The following is a 21,908-nucleotide window of genomic DNA, read 5'->3' as shown; positions in this document are numbered from 1 at the left end:
ATTAGGGGGCTCCACACAAATCAACCTAAAGTATGGAATACATTATGCATAACACCTAATTGCTCTCCAAATGCACATTTTGCACCACTCTAACCCTTGAATGGTGTTTAAATGTTGTTTGTAATAGCATATTTAATTTCTGCATCTCTTCTTAAGTATAATAAAATTATACCTGGTCTCTTTGTGAACAAATCTGTTCTCTACTGCCATCAAGTGGTGTTTTTATCTATTGTTTCATGAATCAAGCATCTCATTGCTTCATGAATGTTTTTTACACAGTCCCACATGCTTGCAACAGATCCAGTTATAAACATGACTTCAGACAGATGTACTCCTCAATCACTGTAAGTTGTTACAGAAATCAATGATGAAATTTGTTAGCATAATGGATTTGCAAAACTACCTATTCACATTTGTCATTATGGAGTATTTTCAATGGATATTTTAGGAAAATGTATCTTGTTTTAATAATTGATACCTTACATTTTTAAATGAATCTATCAGTGCTTTAATCTATTTCAACACTAGAGGGCTTCATCTGATCTGAATGGTAGCTGAAAACAAGATTAGTTTTCACTTTTGTCTTAGTGGTCTAAAATCATTGTCAGGAATGTGCTTGGCTGTGTTTTTGACAAAACTTACAGTTTTAGGTTATGATCAATCGTAGACATGGGCCTATTCAGTTAAATAAATAAATAACCTTTCTTTTTAAGAGATTGGGGTTGGGCAGAGTGGAGATACTGAAGAAAAGAGATGCAGGAGTCAGATACAGAATCAGGTAAGGTTCAAGTTCAACCAGTTTCTTAAACAGAAAACTATGCAATAAGACAAAGCAGCTCACAACTAAATAGATTTAAATAGAAATCCAAATCAGTTTTGAAAAACAAACAAACAAATGTTTAATTTTCATTATGGACATCAAAATAACCTGATAAAAACATAAACAACTAGTGAATCTCCCACAATAAATAATATAAACAGCAGAAAATAGGCGCTGTTTTTTTTCTTTTTTTTTTTTTCTTTTTTTTGGAGTACAGTAAAAGTGAAAGAGTTTTAAATGCTTAACTAGTGTGACAGTGTTCACAAGCAACAGCAGGAAAGACGAAGACGGTAACTTGCAGTTTTTCTTCACATACTGTACACAGCTTTTCTGTACACAGCTGAAACTTTTGTGACAACTTCAAGCCCTCGGCACACGTTTCAACTGAGACAGAGACTTTAGACAGAAAAGGTAAGTGGAGCTACAAGCCAAGGAGCAGTTCACACACTGTGTTCTTGTGTTCAGAATAGAAAAGAACACAGTTTAAAGAAATTTATTTTAAAAGTGGAATTTTTTGTAACATGAAACATTATTAAAATAACAAAAAAATAACAATTCCTTTCATTGAAATTATTGAGCATACATTTTATCCTAAAGAGTAGTCAGACCTGTTATGACAATGAATGCGTACAGTATAATAATTTAAAAAAAGTTATAAGCAGTCAATCAGTTTATTTTGTTACTAGTTGATTATCAAGAGAGTATATCAGATAATATGAGTATTATATCATTGTTTTATGATGGGGTGGTGTTGGGTGGTTAGATGGAAATCATTTATTTCTCTCATTGAATGTTTTTGTCCCTGTTTAGGAGAGAATAATGGCAACTGTCAGCAGCAGCAGTAAGTCTTAAAATAATACTCTCTCCCAACATAAATATATGATTTTATTTACTTAAAATATATCATAAGTCTATATGTTTTTCTCTTCCTTCACAGATGAGTTTCATCTTATTGTCCCTGAGGAAGCTCACAGCGCTGAGGTCAAACTGGGGTCTGATGTCACTGTACCGTGTCACCTATCACCTGAAATCAGTGCTGCTGACATGGAGATCAGGTGGTTTAAAGAGACGGACTGTGTGTGTCTCTATAAGAACAGACAGGTGACAGAGGGGCGGAGCTACAGGGGCAGAACAGGTCTGTCCACTGAGGACCTGGACAAAGGAAATGTTTCCTTGAAGTTGAGAGAGTTCAGAGAATCAGACATAGGAGTTTACCTGTGTCAGGTCATCAATGATGACAGAACAGAGGAGATAACAGTGGGAGTAGAAGAAGGAGGTGAGCATCCTATAACTCTACATCAGCTCAATGTCCTTTACAATCTCCTGTGTGAACTAAAACTGAACTACACCATAAATCATTCAGCTGTTACACCAAACCCATACACAAGTTCATCTTTCAAATTGTGTTTTGTTCCCTCATGCAGCAAGGAAAGACTCTGATGTCCAACCTGTGAATCAGCCATCAAAGATTCAAGGTAGACAAGTTCATCTGACACTACATGAGGTAAGATGTACATTAACACTAAGGTACCAAAAGCAATACTGAACCAGTTCTAATCAGGAGTGCTTCCCCAATCAGTTATTTCAGCTCTATGTGAACAGAGAAATATTTATGTACCATCTTTATGTTCCATCTCTAACTGTTTTCTTTATACGTTCACAGTTAAACAGTACTTGGGAAGAGAATCAGAACATGAAAATGGAGGAATCTGCTTTAATAACAGGTGGGTGTTGTTAAAGTTCACTTTCTTTGTCTGTTATAAATCATGAAAGAGACATTAGGGAGACATTAAATTTCATCTGATAGACTAGACATCATTCATTTCCTTTTTCAGAGCTCGAAGTGAATTATGTGAAGGTACTTCACCAAACAATATTCAAAGTTTTCAAAAATCAAGGGAAAAAACTGAAACAAACCGAAATGCAGTTAAAGGCATCCAAGATGGATTTGGAAAGAGTCTTACAACAACTAGAAACAATCACAGAAAAAGCTGGTCTCCTTCCAAATGAAAAACGCATTGATTTGAAAGAATCACACTTTCAGCAAATAGAAAAACAACTGCTACAAATAACGAAACACATCGAAGATAAACAGATTCAGTTTGAGGAGAAAGTCACACAACTGGAGAATATGAGCAAACAGATAAGTGAGAAAGATAAACTACTGGAGCGCATAATTAAAGAGATGGAAACCAGTAAACAACAGCTGGAGACACTGAGACAGGAGCAAAGGAGACATGAGGAGATGCTGGAGAAGAAAGAGCAGTTGAGGATTTCAGGTATGAAATTTGATCAAGCACATACATATTAATATGAATGTTTGCTACAGACATAACCTGATGTTACATTTGGGATTGTCTGTTCTTTTCCCAGAGTTGAATGAAAAATCCAAATGTCTTGAAGAAACAAAATCTCTTCTAGAAGAGAGAGAGAGAAAGATTAAAGAACTGGAGAAAGAGAAACAAAGACTGGATGAAGAACTTCAAGACAAAGACAGACATCTTAAGGACATTAATGCTAAACTGATGCAAACCGTCAGAGAGGTTGGAAAGAAACAAAATCAGCTTCAGGGGAAACACACACAACTGGAGAATATACACAAAATGTTATGTGAGAAAATGAGACACCCAGAAAACAAAGCAAAAGAGCTGGAAGCCAGTACATGTCAGTCAAAGGAAAAAGAAACTGAAAGCACAAATCTGGAGAAATAAGTGTTCAGAACAGATTTTTAAAATAAATTTTAAGGCATCAAAACATCGGGGTATCTCAATTTTAAGTACATGCATTTGGTGCAGTGTTTTAAAAAATCTGCATTTAAGAATAAAAGCAAAACCAGGAAAGCATAAAATTATTTACAACAAAAGATCACCCCCCCCCTCCTCAATTTTGAAATAAAATTTCACAATATCCTAGAAATAACAGATATAACAGTCAATAAAGCAATATATTGTTAGTAACTACAATGATTCTGTGGTGGTGTCCTTTTAAGTCAAAGTATACTGTATTTAATTTGTGGGTTGTATTGATACTTTACTATGCCTTTCCTCTACAATCTCAGTAAATGTGTATAATAATAAAATGTCTGTTTCTTTTCATTTAACTGTGTTCATGCAAGATCAGATGACATTTCTGAGTTAGATCTCTGCAAGCTGTGGTGTGTATGTGAGGGTTTGTATGTTTGCCAGCCCTAGCAGATTTAAAACAAGTTAGTTACCTACAGTAGCAAGTTGATGTTACAAAACAGGTTTATTAAAACTAATTGTGAGTGAGCAATAAGATATGAGTCATTAAATGCATATGGCTCTTTTTATTTTATAAGGCACAATGTGTCATTGAAGAAACAAATGGCAGACACACAAAAAGAAAAGTTACACAGTAATAAGTGCTAACATTCAAATTTCATAAAGAAAATTCAACCAATGCAGGTCCAGTTGTCCAGCCTGATGATATCATAGGGGTCAAAGTTGGATCACAGCTCTAATAGTGATTGAATCATAGTTCATGCTCCTCTCATAGTTCACCTTATTTCATCTCTCAGTCTCTGTCAGCCATCCAGGGTGAGATGCCACAGACATGACTTCCTCTTGCCGTCTCCAGGCCCCTGCTGCGGGGTCTTTTTAAAACCGTTGCTGAAACACAGATTATGGAAGATTATGTTTTTCCACACATCTGGAGCTGTGAGGAAAGCGTGGAAGTGCTCACTGGTGAAGTTATAGATCTGCTGTATGTTAAGACTTGTGTTGCAGCTGCTGCTAAACTCAATTGCGTTGAGGATGCAGTAGTTAACAGGAGGCCTAGGCCATCCACCGTTCTTCAGATTCATATCGTTCTGCAGGGCTCTCTGAAACCATCTTTTCTGCGTCAGACCCAGTTTGCGAGTAGACGTTTTGGGTGTCCTCCCCTTCCGCACACCCTTTACCTTATGACAAACAGGTGCATCTACAGAAGAAGCGTCATCTTTGTTTGTGAACTGATACTCCCTGGAGAAGGAGGTTTTGTGTGTTGATTCATTCAGGCAGTATCGCTGGGTACAGACTGTGTTCCAGAACAGGTGTGGCAGTTATTTGCAGTGCTGACTGTGGTGTCTGTTGTGGGGGTGTTGGGGCTTTGGGGTAATAACTAGTGTACTTTATGGGGCAGGCTAAACTGGGATCCACCACAGTTGTATTTCAGTCTCTCTGCTGCTGAGGTTCAGCTGGTAGCTCATATGCGCTGCTGCTGGTAATGATCTTCTGTAGATCCTCGCGTAGTGCCAGAGCACCAGATATTGGTCACTCTACTTCTCATCATGGTAAAACTGATCAGTCATCATCCTCATACATGTCCCAGTCATGTAAACCACTGGTCAAATGAAGGTAGAGAATATGAATGGCTCTGGCAGTGGAGGTTATTGCTTAAAAAAAATGAACTTTATTTTATCGAGCAGCTCATCAAAGATCTCCTCCAGCAGCAAATGGAATTATGTTCCTAATTAGCGTGTTTTGAGCTTCTGGGTAGCCAAACTTTTTTTTGTCACAAACCTTTTTTCTAGTAAATAAATCAATAAATCCACTTTTCTGTTGTCTTGTCTGAGGTTGGGACTTTAAATAGTGTTCTGTGCTTCTCTGTGCAGCCAAAAACAGACACAGTTATAATACATTTATATACAAAAATAAATCTAAACAATAGAATAAATTAATCCACACCAAACAAATTTGAAAGTTAAGGCAGAAATTGCTATCAGTCAATAACAATTTCCACAATAAAGTAAGGATAACCCTCAATCACACTGCTCCACTTCTTTTATATTATATGACACTCCTCTCCCCTTTAACAGTTGTCGTCCTGACAAAGTCTTAGTGTCCATACCTGTCCGGAGGCCTACCCTTATTTTGTCTCTGGGACCTACGCAGGGGTGATCTGTCTCTTGCAGTGGCGATTCTAGACTTTTTTAACAGGGGTGGCCTTAGTGGAGCACTGATTAATTCAAGGGTGGCATCATAAAATCATGCATCGAACACCATACTCATAAATTGAAGGACAAAGGCTGTACTCTTACATTAAATTTCTTTTTATTTGAATAAAATCAAATATAAATAAACAAACATCTCAAACATAAAAATACACCTTCAAGACTTTTTGTTTTTCACAATAACAACTCAAACATAATATCTTTGGCCATCTATTTCTATAGCTGTTAACATCCAAAATCCAAGTTCTCAGCTAAATACTATTTATTCATGGAACAATGAATTACAATTTGTTTGCCCATCTATATATTGTTGTTAAAACAACTGAATGCACCGATTTTTGTGTGAGCTGGCGAAAACCTTGATAAAGTCATCCATATTTAAAGCTTTTGCTCTCCTGGATTCAATACTTAACACACCTAAGTGGCTAAGCCTACCATCAACCATGGTGATCCGCAAGTGTGTCTTTATTAGCTTCAGGGCTGAGAAGCTCTGTTCATAGCCTGCAGTACTCACTGGGATAGCTGTGGCAACCTTGCAAAGCCTAAAGAGGTCAGGGAACACCTCTTTATAGGGTTCCAAAAATACAGTGAAGTCTATAACACTTCCCAATTGTACTGCCCCACTGTCCATCTTTCTCTTTACAACCCTTCTGGCCTGATGCAGCTCATGGGTCAAGTCCTCTTGATCACTGCCATACAAATCACCTAATTGTAAGACTTGACCCTTGTCTAGGAATGTACAGCTTTGAGGGTTCAGTGCCTGTATCCCATTCATGAGTACACAGTTTGACTTGGAAAACCTTCTGTCCATCTCACTCATAATGCAATCTAGGATTGGGTACAGTAACCTTTGCCTAAATGAGTTTTTGTCCTCATCACCCCTGCGTAGGCCTATAGTACAAGTTATATGAGACCCACCCAGTTTTGAGCTTACTCTCTGTTCTCTTTTTTTTGTGACATTTTCAACTGCTACATTACACAGCTTGGCTGTATCAGATATTTCTTGCCACAAATCATGTGCAAATGTCTCGTTCCTGTACTCCTGAAATGTAGCATGAAGTGATTCAATCAAATCAACTGCTATGGCTAAGTCAAGTGAGGGGGCCTGTAGCAGGTCAGAGAGTCGCTTTGTGGTTCCAAGGAGTTTTTGGAAAGTTGTCAGTAAGGCTATGAATGTAAGGTCAATATGTGCTAATAAACCTCGAGCATCAACAGATCTGTCCCCATTGTCCTCTGAACTGATCTGCTCAAGAACATGCAGGACGGCTGGTAATCTATCCAATAAGTTCCTGCAAGCCACTGCTCTACATGCCCATCGTGTATCACTCGGTTTTTGCAACTCTCTGCAGTGGCCACCATACATATCTTTTTGAACCTCCATCCATTTTGGATGTACATAGGACCCGGTCATATACACATTGGGCCCTATTTTAACGATCTGAAACGCAAGTGTCAAAGCGCGAAGCGCAAGTAACTTTGTGGGCGGGTCTCGGCGCTGTTGCTATTTTCCCGGCGGGATAAATGGCTCTTGCGCCCGGCGCAAATCTAAAATGGGTTGGTCTGAAGTAGCTTCATTATTCATAGGTGTGGTTTGGGCGTAACGTGAAATAAACAAATCAGAGCGTCATCCAACATTCCCTTTAAAAGCAGGTGCGCAACCCAGATAGCAATGAGTCGGCGGACCGCCGGCGGCAGTAGAAGCGTCAGAATAGCGTAATCGCAAACACGTTTGACGGTGCACCGCCGGCGGCAGCCGCTTTTTAGAAGCGGCAGCCGCCTTCCTACCGCCTTCGTTCCGCGGCCGGCCCGCGGGCCAACCGCCGTCCCGCCGCCGTTATATCAAAGGCGACCCTTCCGCGGCCCGTCGGAGGCAAACGCTATTTTCGAGCGATCGGTCGCCGCTTGCTTATTTATTTATTTATATATATATTATATATATATATATTATGCAGTTTATCAAGAATAATGATTGATCAAACCAGACAAATTTCCATTTGACGTTTTAATTCCACATTTCAAAGTACAGTAACTGTCATTGAAACATGATGTCAGATCCCTGAAATATAAATAACAGAAAAAAAGAGAAAAAATAAATAAATAAATACACACACACACACACACACATGCAGGTTTCCAATTAAATTGTAAAAAAAAAAAAAAAAACAGCCTTAGCTTACAAGCAAATTATAACACTTACAATAATTGTTAATAATATAAAGAGGTCAGCTCTGGCATGAAAAGAATTACCAGTAAACATAAGTAATGAGTATATCTGGTACCAAAGAATGTGCAGGACACCAAAAAAAATTCAGGTATAACATCACATTTACAAGCCATTTCTAACAATAAGATAAGTGGTAATAATTTAGAATAAAGCTCTGGAGTAGAATAGACCATTATAATGGCATTGCTGACCTGGGGTACAAGATGTCTCTTGTATCTGTGATAAACATCTTCAAATATATATAAAAAATACTGAGGTAAAAAAAGTAGTAGAACAGATATAACTGCAATGCTGACCTGTGGCACAAGGATTTACAAGCTATATTTAACAATATAATAAGTTAAGCACTATGATAATATCCACAGTGAACAGTGTGGATTGGGGGGTGCAGTCTGACACTTCTGGCTTCTTTAGGGGTCTTGATGTTACTGACTGCAGGATAAAGAAAGGGTTCCAGTTGTCAGTGATGCTGGGATGTCAGTAGACAGCCTAGGTTTAAGGGGTCGGCTGTGGGTCCCTCTCAGCTGTGCGGCGCCTTTTTCCGCCTTCACGCCAAACTCTCCAAGACGTCGCAGCATTAAGGTCTGATCTGCACCTACAGGGGTTAAATAAAATAATAGTCAGTCCTGGTCCCTCAACTACTAAACTATGACATTTATATCTAGGTCTACTACATGTATAGGTGGCCCCAGTGGGAATTAAACCAACAACCACAGGTGTTGTTTGCAAGTTGTACCTGATTGCCCAGTGCGAGCAAACGTCTTCAACATTGTCCCAACTTGCTTCACCTGCTCTTGAAGTGAGCCGCTGTCATCCGAAGCTACAAAATGAAAGGCATATGGTAATTTTGTACATACATCACATACTCTTTCCTAAGTTTGACTTTTTTGTGCATGTTCTTACCTGCTCGTGCAGTGCTTTCCCTCAGAGCTTGGTTCTCCTCCCTAAGGGCTTGGTTCTCCTCCATCACGGCTTGTTTTTCATTCTGGAGTCTCTGGAAATCTACATTAAAAAACAAAACAACAACAAAAAAAAAAAACACCTAAAGGCACTATTTTCAATACTTTTAAAACACTGGACACTAAGACATAGGCCTAAAATATACCTTCATAGCTGAAAACTTCATGCTGTACACGAGATGCCAGGGGAGTCCAAGGGCCAATTACAGAGCAATGACTTTCTCCTATTGATAATCATTGACGTAAAAATATGTTTGAAGTTATTGCATACATTTAATGAATTGGACTTAAAATGGAACACTTAGTTTAGCGCAACATATTACATACCTCCAGCGTTTTCACCCATATGCTGCCAGGGTAAATTTGCTGCTGGGGGTGTAAAGCTTAGTACTTGACGAGCTGGAAGAGCAAACATAACAGCTTTAACTTCAGTGCAGAGTATTGCATATTCAGTAATGAAACTATAATTGAACTGTGCAATGCTAATGGAATGTACAACACACCTCGACACCTTTCATCCAGAAACTGCTGCGGCGAGTAACCAGTCAAGTGTCCGAATGAAAAACAGATTATGATTAAAGGATTCCTTATCTTAAATAGAAGCAATAGTTTCCAAGACAAAAAAACGTCACAAATAACATCACTTACTTGTACTCAAACTCTTGGCTCTGTGAAGTGGAGTCTGAATTTCTGGGGAGAAACCTGGTTCTGAGAAAGAGGAAACAGAAATTTGAAAATCTAACAAAGGGTATAGTTTAGTGGCAGGATCACAAATCAAGCGTCACAGCAATTTTACATACCACCTCTGAAGTCTACAGATGGCACAACATTTTCCTGGTTTTCTGGAATCGATGCAACTTCTGGAGCATCGGGCAGCACTGAAACCTTGTTACCAGGAACAATGTTTTCAAAGCTCAAAAGAGGTTGTCCAAACGACAGCACTGCTGGTGCATCTGGAAGACTAGACTCCTCTTCATCAGAAGAGGCCTGGGGTCTGTACTTGGAATTTGAGATTCTCTTTCTCTTTCTCTTCTTGTCATCGTCCGTCGTTTCAACGCTAGAACCTGTTTGGAAGCGCACCAAATATCTCATCGCCTCTTGCCAACATTCTAGAGCAGGGAATAATGAATGAAAGTCAGTTATCCACCATAAACAGACAAAGAAAATACACAGATGAAATGCAGGAAAATCAAATGCATAAGTCAGAACCAAGCAACATTGCTTAACCTCAGTGTGTAAGTTACTGTAACAAAGGCACAACAGCATGTGTTAGCTAACAATTGCTAGCTGGACTAGCAGCTACTTGTTCAGACAAACAAAATCATTTAAACAACCTATATACAACGTTAGTTTTGTAAGAAAACACTAGATGTAAAGCTTTTGCTACGTACTGAAGCTATACACATTTCAACATGCATGAACAGTGTAAAAAAGGCGAAACAGCATGTGTTAGCTAACACTCTGAACTAGACTAGCAGCGTGCGTGTCGGAACAAACAAATGAAAACAACCTAACGTTACTGGTATCATCATTCGGTTTAGTTAGAAAACAACACAAGTTATACTGATCAGTCTTGTCGTAGATTTTGCTACCTACTGCTGGAACCACATAATTGTCCATACAAGTAACGTTAACTGTAGTTAATTCGACTGACCAAAACTAACTTAAAACACATACGTACTCACACTCGTATAAACATACGTATCTTAGAAGAAAGAAAAACTCAACGCCTGGAAGAAACAAAGTAGCTATTACAGAAAGTTAATTGTAACATGGCGGCAACTTTGTAAACAAGGCTAACTTACTTTAGCCTTACTTTAGCTTGACTAGTAAGGCATGAACAAAGATGACTACAGATTTTACAAAGATAAACTAAAAACAATGTAAACATAATATTGCGTTAAGGAAACATGTACTTACTTAAACGATGGTAGTCCACAGAAACTCGCGATTGAACGGCGAACTGACGCGAATGTGTGCTCTAGTTATGTTGTTTGGGGAGGGGCCAGGAGCTCAGTGGCTCCAGTGCGTCATCGAGCCACCGTTTTAGCTCCGCCCAAAAAAAAAATCCTGAACACAGCAATGGTGAAAACCTATACTTTCTAACATTTATAATGTGTTTACATTTTTTTAAGTGTTTTACTGTCTTAAACATTTGTACAGGTCGCAATTGCAAATTAATCCCTTATACATGTAAAAAGTCAAAAAAAAAAAAAAAAAAATCGAGGTTGGAAAAAAATGAAAGACATAAAATGACATTTCCTGGAATGGCAGAAAGACGAAATATTTCTAAATATTTCATAAATCTGCCAGTGCAGCTGTGAAACCAGAGGAGCTTTTAGATTTTAGTTTATCCTTCTGATCAGGTCAAAACAGAGATTTTCCTGTTTATGATAGGCTATTACCATGGTTGCAAATTAATAAAAAATTATAAAGTATAGACCTACCCAAGATTTTGGCCATGTTGCAGATGTCTTTCACTGTTCACTGATGTAGCCAGGCATTAGTGAAAAGTCTAACTTCATCAATTTATTCAGCTAAATTGTTCATACCATGAATTAAATATCTATTTTAAAACCTAATCAGAATCAGAAAGATATTTATTGCCAAGTAAGTTTTACAAAAGGAATTATTTTTGGTTTATGCATGTCTCAATTGTGCATAAATCAAAGAAATGTAAACAATTTTCACCTAAGTGCATAAAATAATTTTACATATAGCCTATTAGGCTACTCTATCGCTTCAGAGTTTCAAAGTAATTTAAATGTAATTTCCTAAACCGTACCTTATCATGGAATCAAGAGTCAAGAATAAACCCTAATGGCTTAAAAAAAAAAAAAAATAATAATAATAATAATAATAATAATAATAATAATATGGGATTTAATTCACATATAGGCTATTATGATTTTATAATCGCTTCAGATGTGAAAAGTAGTTAAAATGCTGTCAGTTCCACTTCCATTCTAACTCCCAACATGCTAAACATAGCCTTGGCTGCTGGTCGATTTTAGTAGAAATCCTTGTATTTCAAAGCGGCTTGCCGCCAGCCGGCCGCGGTCCATTAGACGGAGGCAACCGCCAAAGAAAATGAAGCAGTCGGCCCGCCGGCTTTTCGCCGGCGGCATCTCGCAAGAAATGGGAGTGACGTATTCGGCGGCAAACGTTTCATCCCCGCCAGCGGGACGCACCTATAGCCGACAGCTTAGGGCCGGCGGCAAAAAGAAGCCGTGCGGATATTTTTTGCTAGCTGGGAAGTTCCATTATGGATTGCTATTATTATGGCGTATTTACCAGGCGCACGCCAGGAGCGGTTCACAGCCGAGGAGACTGATGTTCTTGTAAGAGCAGTGAAAGACAGAGAAGTTGTGTTGTATGGGGATGGGAGAAACCCACCCAAAATACCGTCGGTTAAACAGGCGTGGGAGGAAATAGCCACAATTGTTTCATCGATTTTTTTTTTCCTGGTTCTTGACGGACAAACCAATTTGTCAGATGTCCTTATATACATATATGACCTCAAACAGGTCTGATCCTTAATTACTACAATTAGCCTGAATAATTTGTAAGCTAGATTTATGCCTATTTTTTCACATCTTCGTGGCACACCACAATGATTTCCGTCATCTCATGTGTTAATATTTTTTTAGTGTAACAATTTATGATTTGCAAAAATAACTGTTGCATCTGGGTAGATTACATGAGCAAAGTGTATGCGCGTTGTGCACGCTATACATTATGGTCAAGCATGCGCCCTTAAAATAGCATAATGAACAACGCGCAACGCGCCACTGACTTTAGACTAGTTTTTTTCTGGTCAGTGGCGCAATTGTTTAATGGAACAGCAAAATAGCACCAGGGATTGTTTGCGCCGGAACAAGCCTCCTTTTTTGCGCTGAACCGCCCAGGGAGCGCAAGTTCATTCACTAGTTTAGCGACGTGCTTCTGTGGAGGGAAAAGCGCGCTTTGCGCGGGTGCAAAATAGGAATGACACATGCGTCGGTGTACAAAGTCAATTGCGCTGGGTGCAAGATAGGGCCCATAGAGTCTTTGGAGGAGGGTGAAGAAACAATCTACCTCTGCCACTGACTTCACTGTGTCCACTAAGACTAGATTCAGGCAGTGGGCATTACAGTGGACATAAAATGCCTGTTTAGCCTCTGCCTGAATTCTGGCTGCCACACCCGAGTGTTTCCCACTCATCACAGCTGCTCCATCATAGCCTTGCCCAATCAGGTTCTCCTTGTAATTGAGCCCATATTTTTCAAGGCATTGTATGATTTTATCACTAAGTCCCTTAGCATCCAAATCCTGAGCATACTGAAAGTCAAGGAAACTTTCATGTATAGCCCCACTGTAATAATACCTCACTACCAACGACAGCTGCTCCTTTTTCTGGAGGTCTTTGCTTTCATCTGAAATTACTGAGAAAACCTCACTCTCCTTCACCTCCTTTACAATGTCATCCCTCACCATGTTCGCAAGACACTCCAGAATTTCATTCTGTATGGTTCCAGATGTGTACTTTGCATTCCCCTTTTCTCTCATTTTCTCACTTATAAGGGCATCATGATTAGCAATCACAGTTAGAGTTTCTATGAAATTCCCCCTATTGTCAGAGTCCTCTGACTCCCGGTGGCCCCTCTGAGCCTGCTTCTGAGTTGCTGTTAACAACAGAACTTCTGCAATTGTTTTTATGTATCTCCTGTTCTCCTCAACTTTTCTTTTGTACTCTTGATCAATTAAATCCATTAACCCAGAATCAGACAGCATATGATTCTTATATTCTCGCCAAGCAAACATTGCATTAACGTGACTGTCAGACCGGTCATGAAATGTAAGGCCTCCATCTTTATACAGCGCTTTCTTCCAATGTGAAAAACCTGCCTGGGACGTAAATACGGATTCTGACGCTGAAGGGAGTGAGAAATGTCTACATGCATAACAGTAAGCTGAATCTTTGCTAACAGAATACTCTAACCAAGAATATTTGCTGTACCACTGTGGGTTGAATGCCCTTCTTTTCTGACCTTGTGTGGTCTTGGGAAACATCCTCAGCACAGGTTGAGTTGGATCTGCTGCCCTTGATTGGGAGATGTCTGGAAAGAACAAAAGTAATTCAGCAAATCATACAAACATGTTTTTTCTATATATATTTTAACCAGGATAAAACATACAGTACACACCATGAGGTCCAGGGGTTGGGTTTGTAGCTGCACGTGGACAACCAGTGAGACAAGATGAGGATGATGGACCTAAATTTAAATGTAAAATACATTTTGTTGTATTAACTAAAACAAGTGCAATTCAATCAGATATAGCTGAGATGTCATACCCCTATAAGGATCTGAAGTGTCTCCAGCACGCTTGTCTGAATCTGAATAAAGGCTACATAAACACCAATTAAATTTTTTTTTTCCCATTTACATTATTAGTAATTATTACTTACATTATTATTAGAAATTGAAATGAAACAAACATGAAATGGCACAATGCACAACAAAAGAACGTATTATTTTCAATTACTTACACATAATTAAAGCTAATGAAAGGTCACATCTGACCTGTGAGCTAAACTGTTACTATTTATAAAGTTTAAACGATATATATTACTCTTTAATGTCATTACTGCATTGGTCGAATTCAGTGCCTGTCACTTTAAGGCCCTGGCGGCCGTGAGGTTTGCTTGATTCTCACGGTTTAAACTAAATTGTTGTTGTGCATTGTGCATAAGGATATGTGGATGAAATTAATTATGTTTTCCATGTCATTTGTTAAAATAAATGCTCTAAAGCCTAACAACTCGAAGAAAATCTGTCTTGGATTACAGGAGATGCTGTAAGTGTCTTGAAAAAGATAATTTCTATGATTTTGGCGAACACAAATAACTATCTCCAGATGTGATAGGTAAATAGATATCTTTGCGTGCTAGCACAAGTAACGTAAGTAGTGCTTGTGGCGAGTGGGGCGGGGCCGAGAGGCGTGGGAACGAGGAGTGAGGCCAGGTGTAGTGATTGGAGATGAGCTACACCTGCGCCCCACCGCCGGTCTTGAGTCCCACGTAGGAGATGGAAGGATATAAAACTGGAGTGACGACCGTGAAGGACGAGAGAGGACCAGGCCTGGGACATTATTTTAATGTGTGTGCTTTTTATTTATGCGCACCAGTCGGCCGTGAGGGGCTGGTGCGCCGTTTTGTATTTATTTTGGATATTAAAATGAGTTTTGATTGTGCGCCGGTTCCCGCCTCCTTCTTCCCGATGATTAGGAAGATTGAATCGTTACATGGGTGCCGAAGCCCGGGAGAAGGAGGGACGCGCTGCTGAAGATCCCTCGCCACTGTGGTGAATCCGCGGTGCCCTCGAGCTGGCGAGGTATGTGCCGCCAGGGACGCTCGAGGCGGTGGGCTGGAGCGAGTTGCCAGGGACGGGCGAGCTCGCTGCTGGCCGCCCACGATATGGAGGGGCGGCTGCCGTCCGTGAGGGAGCGGAGGAGTCGGCGCCGTTCGCCAGGGGGCCGGAGCCTGCCGCCTCCGTGAAGGAATCCGGAGGGGCAGGGAACGGGAGACTCCTGCCGGCTGCCCAAAACCGGAGCAGCTGTCGCCGTCCATCGGGCGGCGGAGGAGTGTCGTGCCGTCCGCCGAGGGCCGTCCAGTGCCACCGCCAGGCACCGCGGAGGAGATCACCCAGCTGGTGGAGGGCCGAGCAGCAGTGCGTCTGGGAACCGGATTTTTTTTTTTTCCTCTCTCCCCTCTCTCGTCCTTGTCGCTCCTCCTTCCATCTCCTTTTCTCTCGCCTCGTCTGTCCTACCCCCAGGTTCCTGCAGGTCCCCGTGAGCGGTCCCCCCCGGAGGGAAGGGGGGGGGGGGGAGTAGAGCGCAGTCTCGAGGGTACCCCCCGGCCTGCGAGGGGCGATGGGGGTATGTGGCGAGTGGGGCGGGGCCGAGAGGCGTGGGAACGAGGAGTGAGGCCAGGTGTAGTGATTGGAGATGAGCTACACCTGCGCCCCACCGCCGGTCTTGAGTCCCACGTAGGAGATGGAAGGATATAAAACTGGAGTGACGACCGTGAAGGACGAGAGAGGACCAGGCCTGGGACATTATTTTAATGTGTGTGCTTTTTATTTATGCGCACCAGTCGGCCGTGAGGGGCTGGTGCGCCGTTTTGTATTTATTTTGGATATTAAAATGAGTTTTGATTGTGCGCCGGTTCCCGCCTCCTTCTTCCCGATGAGTATGGATTTGCATATTGTTACAGTGCTGTAAACTCACATGCTAAAAAACAATAAGCCATGTATCGTTGGTTAGCTTATATCAAACACTTGCTACTTACATTTCTGAGTTCTGGTATCTGTGACTGTCCAAGCTCCTGCGCTGATTGAGAGTGAGGAGTCACGTGCCGATTTGGGTTGATTTGGGAGTGGTCTGAGCCGGTCGGCCCTGATGGCAGGATACGCTATTGGTTGCCAGGGGCAATGCCTTCAGAACTTCACAGAGGCGCGACTAAACATTTCAGAGAGCTTTCATTTTTGCGCATTTATTTTGCCGGCGGAACAGATCGAGGCAGATCTACGAATATGAGAAAGAAAAGGAAGAAAAGTAAAGCAATGCAAAAACATAAGGCGAAAGAAAGGGGACCTTACAGGAACAAGCTCACACCAAGCGCAAAACAGCGGTGTTTGGAGAAGCTCTCAGGCAGCGGCACAGAGAACTGAACAATTTACCTCTGTGCGTGCACACATATGGACATTGGGAATTATATTGTTTACGATGTAAGTCACCTTGCATTCACGCTGTTAATGACTTTAATCTAACCAGGACATTTACATCTTGCAATCACACATTTAATTACCCTAGCTAACCCAGAACTGGTTTGTCCACTTTGCAGCCCCCAACACAAACACCTGGTAAAGTATGCGTCATTGGGCTAAAATCAAATTATAACTACATACAACATACAAATTATAACTACATACAACATACAAATTAAAAACATAGCTTTAGCCTACATCAAAACATATTGGAAATGTTTGTGTACATAGAAGAACTCGTTACAATCTAGTGTTTACGAAACAGTCGCATTTACTTTGTCATTTTGGTCAAGAAGTGCATTCTAAATGCAATGTAATTACAATACGCTAAAACGCATGTGAATAAACTTACTTTGGCCAGTACAACACTTTTTTCTTCACCTTCTGTAGATGGACCCAGCCACAGCATAAAGCCTCGTAACTTTCCAAAGACTTGTGGCTTTTAAACTCCTGCATTGTGTAGTAACTTAAACCAAAAACAATACAATTCCCAATGTCCATATGTGTGCAAGGATGTAAATTGTTTAGGTCTCTGTGCTGCTGCAGGGAGCTCGTATGGGTCGATATTTTGTATGCTTGAGAGCTTCTCCAAATACTGCTGTTTTGCGCTTGGTGTAACCTAAAAAAAAAAAAAAACTGTATTCCACTGTTCTGATGTTTTCCATATGTATCCTGAGAATTGCTAGAACCTCCTCTACTACCGAGTTAAAAACACATGTAAACAATCCTGTTTCGCTGCCGGTATCCTGCCAACATGGCGGAGACTGTGATATCGAGGGAGGGGCTTTGTGCTATGACGACAACTTCTCATTCTCAATATAAAGGCAGCAAAGTGCGTCAACAAAGGTTCCGCCTTTGACCATATTAATGGCCAATCGTAGAGTAGGATTTTGGGGTGGCACCTGGGGTGGCCAAACGAATCTCAGGGGTGGCTCCGCCCCTGGTCTCTTGACTCAGGTCCCACAATAGGGGCTACTGGGTCATTGTCCACTGAAACTGCAGGAGGGGCACATGCTACGGGCACAAAGGTCAGAGGTAACGGCAAAGGTCCAGGATACAAGCTACTCACAAATTTGGGGTTCACTGTTTCAGTCTCTGGGGCTTGTTGAGGATCCTCAAGGGGATTCAAAAGGCAAGGCCTTAGGTGATTCTGATTAACTGTCCTGATGGGGCCTTCTTCTCCTTCAGGCTTTATCTGTAAAACTGGCAGGCCTTAGAGTAGTTGGTTAATAACCACATAAATTTGGGGCTGCCAATAAGGTGCCAACTTACCTTGTTCTCTGCAGTGGAAGTTCTGCAAGAGCACCCATTCTCCGGGCAACAAGGGGAGTCTCTTTGTTTTCTGATCATACCTGGCCATACATGGTCCCGCATTTTGCTTTCTCTAGTTTTTGTGGCCACCTGCCTGTAGACCCTCTGTTGGGTCTGGTTGTGTTGGTGAACCCAACCCTCTATGTCTTGCCTTTCAGTCGATGGTGGCGCACCGACATCTGTTTCCACTGGAAGGCGGCATGTCAGCCAAACATAACAAAATATTGAGTCAGTCCAGTGGTCTCATGGGGGGTGTTGTTATACATCTGCAGGAGAGTCTGCAAATGATCTGGCCACCGTACTTGGTCTTCTGAGCTCAATGTTTTCTCTAAAAGAGAAACAGTCTTATTAAACCTTTCGCAGGCCCCATTTCCTTGTAGGGTGTTGTTCAAACTTTGGCACACCCATAAAAACTGCACAGCTGTGCCACTATGGTTGACTCAAAGGGTGCTCCTTGATCTGAGAGAATTCGTTCAGGTCCAAAGGGTCATGTCGTAGAGGCTGCTGTCTGGTCTTGTGTGGGGACAGCCCATCCCTACTTGGAGAAAAGGTCAGTTATTTCCAACAGATAAGGATAAGAGTTACCATGCCTACCAAGAGACAAATAGTCAATTGAAACAGTTTCCAAAGGGTATGACATAAGGATATGCATCAAGGGTGCCCTTACCTCCGGTCCTCTTTTCTGTTTAGTCAGCACCCCTCCCAGGCCAAAAGAAGGTTTTTCTCAGAAAGACCTCGACCTTGGCTGTTGTGATGGGCATTGTGATACACCTCCCACAATTTATAAGTGTTGTCTTTGGGAACCACGATTTGGTAGAGGCTAAACCCTGCATGACGCTCTTGGACCTTCCGCTTTAACACACCCTCCTTCCCCTAGGAAGCGTTTTGTTGCAGGCAGGCATGCTTTCCTCTCCTCGGCACCTGAAAACAACTTCCAACCACCCAACCCTTCATTTGGGCCACAGTCTGGTCTTTCTCCTGTCAATCCTTCCAGTGGTCTTCGGCTTCCGTGCTGGCCTCTGACTCCACCACTGCTATCTCCACTTGGGCCTGCCGGTCAGCTCTTACCTCCCGCAACAAGAACTCTGTCTGCTCGATAGCATATCAGCTGATCGAGCTGAATAGCGCAGTCTGAAATGCTATTGCTGAGCCATGTTTCCGTGAACACAAAAACACAACAGTCTCTTACAATCCTCTGAGTTGAAAGTCATAGTCGGATGTAGTCCAGTTTATTGTCCAAAAAGCGTATGTAGTGTAATCAGCTGCTGCTCTGAAGAATCACACTCAGTCTGGGGTTTTGCTTTAAGAAGAAAATATTTTATTTAAAGGAGAATAGAAGGAGAATAAAGCCGAGAGTTCCTTGCAAGGAGATCTCTTGAATTTCTTTGTGATATCTCCTTATATACATTTTTCCTGTTTTTAACAGGGTGTTTTCTATTCTCTATAGTTTTCCTTATGCTTACATTTCAGTTCTAGTATGTATATATTTTATCACAGAACAGTAACAATCTTTCATAGTTATAGACATTAGTTTAAACTCAATAAATATAAACAACACATTATTCATGCATAATAAGCTGCTCAAGCAAGCGGCAAAACATTTAAACACAATAATTAGCCTACTTTTCTTGTTATAATATTTAAAATTAAAACACCACAGACAGAAACAGTCTCGTGCCTTTAGCATTAAAATTTTTATCACAAGCAATCCCATGGGTCTTAATGAACTTTTCCATAAAAGTGAATATATATATATATATATATATATATATATATAATGTTTTCCTTGTTTATCTAAAAGTGCGGCCGCAGAGCAGCATAACATTCGTTCCTAACGTTGAGTAATTAAATACATTGGTATTGGTATGGTGGTATATTAAAAATTAATATCGTAACGAAAATATACACCGGTTTTCGGTATGAACCGGTATACCGCCCAGCACTACTTATTATGGTAAAGAAAAAAGACCCATTGCATGTTTTTCCAGATGTATCCTATGTGTGGGTCAGGATGTTTTTTTGCAGACAGGCACATTCCTTTCACACACAGGCTATATGATTATAATGGAATAAGTCATATATACATATATGTGACTAGATTCATCTTGATCATGCTTGACTAATACAAATCTTATTAATAAAAATCTTCCATACGTACATTAGCCAGTACGATAGTGGGGAAAGATGGCTTGTGTGGATTAGCCGTTAGCCTAGCCTGGATACCTGGACTCTTACCCCTCTCCTGCTTCCTCTCATGCTGCTTGTGGTGCCTCAGCTTTGAGTGAGATGGAGTAGTGGGGGTCGGTGATGGTGTAGGCCTCTGGAGCAGAAAAAGATCCCGCAGCTCTTCGCCATGCGCAGAGTTTACATACGTAACCTGAGATGTTCCCTTTAAGGGAACTTTGAACCCTCTAGCAGTCACTATGGAGAATGGTATACCCACATTGCCATGATGAAGGGATGCATTTCAAATAGCAAGTGCATGTCAAATATTTTAGCATAAATTATGTCGAAAAATTCAAGCATCTTTTACCAAAAGGCTGCAACATACTGTGGTAAGATGTGAACAAAATAATAATTAAGTATGAATACTTACACTGTACATCTCTAATATCCATTTTTCACACTGTAGAACTACCAAAGGAAAAAAAATATACATTTAGCATAAGAAAAACAACAAGCAAGTTTAAAAGATCAAGGCTGCATTTACTGTAAACAGAAACAGAAACTGTTTGTAACATGTTTACAAGATCTGGCTGCATTTATGGTAAATAGAAATTGAAAGTGATTTGGATTTGAAGCCTACAAATTTTACTAACAAAATACAAAATAAGAGATTAAATGAGTTATAGTGAGGAATATTCAGTTTGATGCATGCAGTATGTATGAATGATGGTTATAATGTTTAATTTTGTGCTTAAATGAGGATAACAGTAATGGAGAACATTATAATAAATGGGTGAATTATTCCTTAATGCTTCTAATGATACTCAGAACAAGTTTAAAGTCTCAAGCACTTTCAGACAACCAACCAGGCAGGCAGCACAGGATAACATATTAATATGTGGTTCAGGTAATATGTGCAAATATACTCTTATTATCTTCACAGTGACAGTAACATGACATTCAGCCTGGTATGGTGACCTGAACACACACCCAGAGCAGTGGGCAGCCATTTATGCTGCAGTGCCCAGGGAGCAGTTGGGGGGATCAGTGCTCCCTCAACAGCTTACTTAAGTCGTGGTATTGCCAGCCCGAGACTCAAACCCACAACCCTAGGGTTAGGGGTCAAACTCTCTAACCACTAGGCCATGACTTCCCACACTGTTTAGCTTATATATAAAAAAAAAAAAATGCCTTTTTTTTTGTTAAATGTCGGTTTTAATAAACAAAATAGCCATAATAAAAGAATAAATATAAAATATAACAGACTTATGTAACAAGAAATAAAGAAAAAAAGCAAAAAAATATGGTCAAATGTATGCAACAAAGTCAGCCTTGTATTACGATTAATAAATAAATAATTTATTAAATGTAACTATGTGCTCACTCAAAACGATATGACCTGGAAGAAACAATAGATTCATGAGACCAATGATTGTCTGGGAAGTCTATGGGACTGACTCCCTTTTGCAGCCAGCCTCAAGTGGCCAGTCGATGAATTGCAGTTTTAGTGAGTTCCTTGTTGGCTTCACTAGAGAGAGCGGGAGGTTGCCGCTCGGTTTAACCACTACATTTGTTGTTTGAGCACTGTGCATTTTTGGTATAAAAGAAAAATATTGCTACACAAATAAAAATTGCTACAAAAATACCCCAGCGACTTTTTGTGGTCCAG

At 40.6% G+C, this 21,908-nt stretch overlaps 2 protein-coding genes and 1 pseudogene across 2 annotated transcripts; 1 reads left to right on the top strand and 2 right to left on the bottom strand.

Annotated features, from left to right (window-relative positions):
• The first annotated feature begins 1,057 nt into the window (after window positions 1–1,057).
• Window positions 1,058–3,708, top strand: LOC113049983 (trichohyalin). Its single transcript, XM_026212709.1, has 7 exons — window positions 1,058–1,231; window positions 1,631–1,661; window positions 1,758–2,096; window positions 2,245–2,324; window positions 2,484–2,544; window positions 2,656–3,099; window positions 3,194–3,708. The coding sequence occupies exons 2-7, from the start codon at window positions 1,640–1,642 to the stop codon at window positions 3,529–3,531; spliced, it is 1,284 nt and encodes a 427-aa protein (XP_026068494.1). The 5' UTR covers window positions 1,058–1,231; window positions 1,631–1,639; the 3' UTR covers window positions 3,532–3,708.
• Window positions 3,709–3,845: 137 nt separating this feature from the next.
• Window positions 3,846–6,546, bottom strand: LOC113049920 (forkhead box protein N5-like; annotated as a pseudogene).
• Window positions 6,547–11,525: 4,979 nt separating this feature from the next.
• LOC113049919 (zinc finger MYM-type protein 1-like) lies at window positions 11,526–14,453 on the bottom strand. The gene is made up of 4 exons (XM_026212668.1): window positions 14,290–14,453; window positions 14,141–14,209; window positions 12,925–14,053; window positions 11,526–11,532 (listed from the first exon to the last, which is right to left on the bottom strand). Exons 1-4 carry the CDS (start codon window positions 14,375–14,377, stop codon window positions 11,526–11,528), a joined length of 1,293 nt encoding a protein of 430 aa, XP_026068453.1. The 5' UTR covers window positions 14,378–14,453.
• Between the last annotated feature and the right edge of the window lie 7,455 nt (window positions 14,454–21,908).

Source organism: Carassius auratus, chromosome 30 (assembly GCF_003368295.1).
Source record: "Carassius auratus strain Wakin chromosome 30, ASM336829v1, whole genome shotgun sequence".
Classification (NCBI taxonomy): Eukaryota; Metazoa; Chordata; class Actinopteri; order Cypriniformes; family Cyprinidae; genus Carassius; species Carassius auratus.
Note: the sequence above shows the minus strand (reverse complement) of the source record. Positions and strands in the feature narration are given on the sequence as shown.

Bases quoted from the DNA above. Each gene is read 5' to 3' on its own strand.
- LOC113049983 (XM_026212709.1), top strand. From the start codon at position 1,640: ATGGCAACTGTCAGCAGCAGCA. The intron at 1,662-1,757 runs GTAAGTCTTAAA...CTTCCTTCACAG, and splicing joins GGCAACTGTCAGCAGCAGCA to ATGAGTTTCATCTTATTGTC. The intron at 2,325-2,483 runs GTAAGATGTACA...ATACGTTCACAG, and splicing joins TTCATCTGACACTACATGAG to TTAAACAGTACTTGGGAAGA.
- LOC113049919 (XM_026212668.1), bottom strand. From the start codon at position 14,377: ATGGGAAAAAAAAAATTTAATTGGTGTTTATGTAGCCTTTATTCAGAT. The intron at 14,210-14,289 runs GTATGACATCTC...ATTTAAATTTAG, and splicing joins CACTTCAGATCCTTATAGGG to GTCCATCATCCTCATCTTGT. The intron at 14,054-14,140 runs GTGTGTACTGTA...TGTTCTTTCCAG, and splicing joins CCCAACCCCTGGACCTCATG to ACATCTCCCAATCAAGGGCA.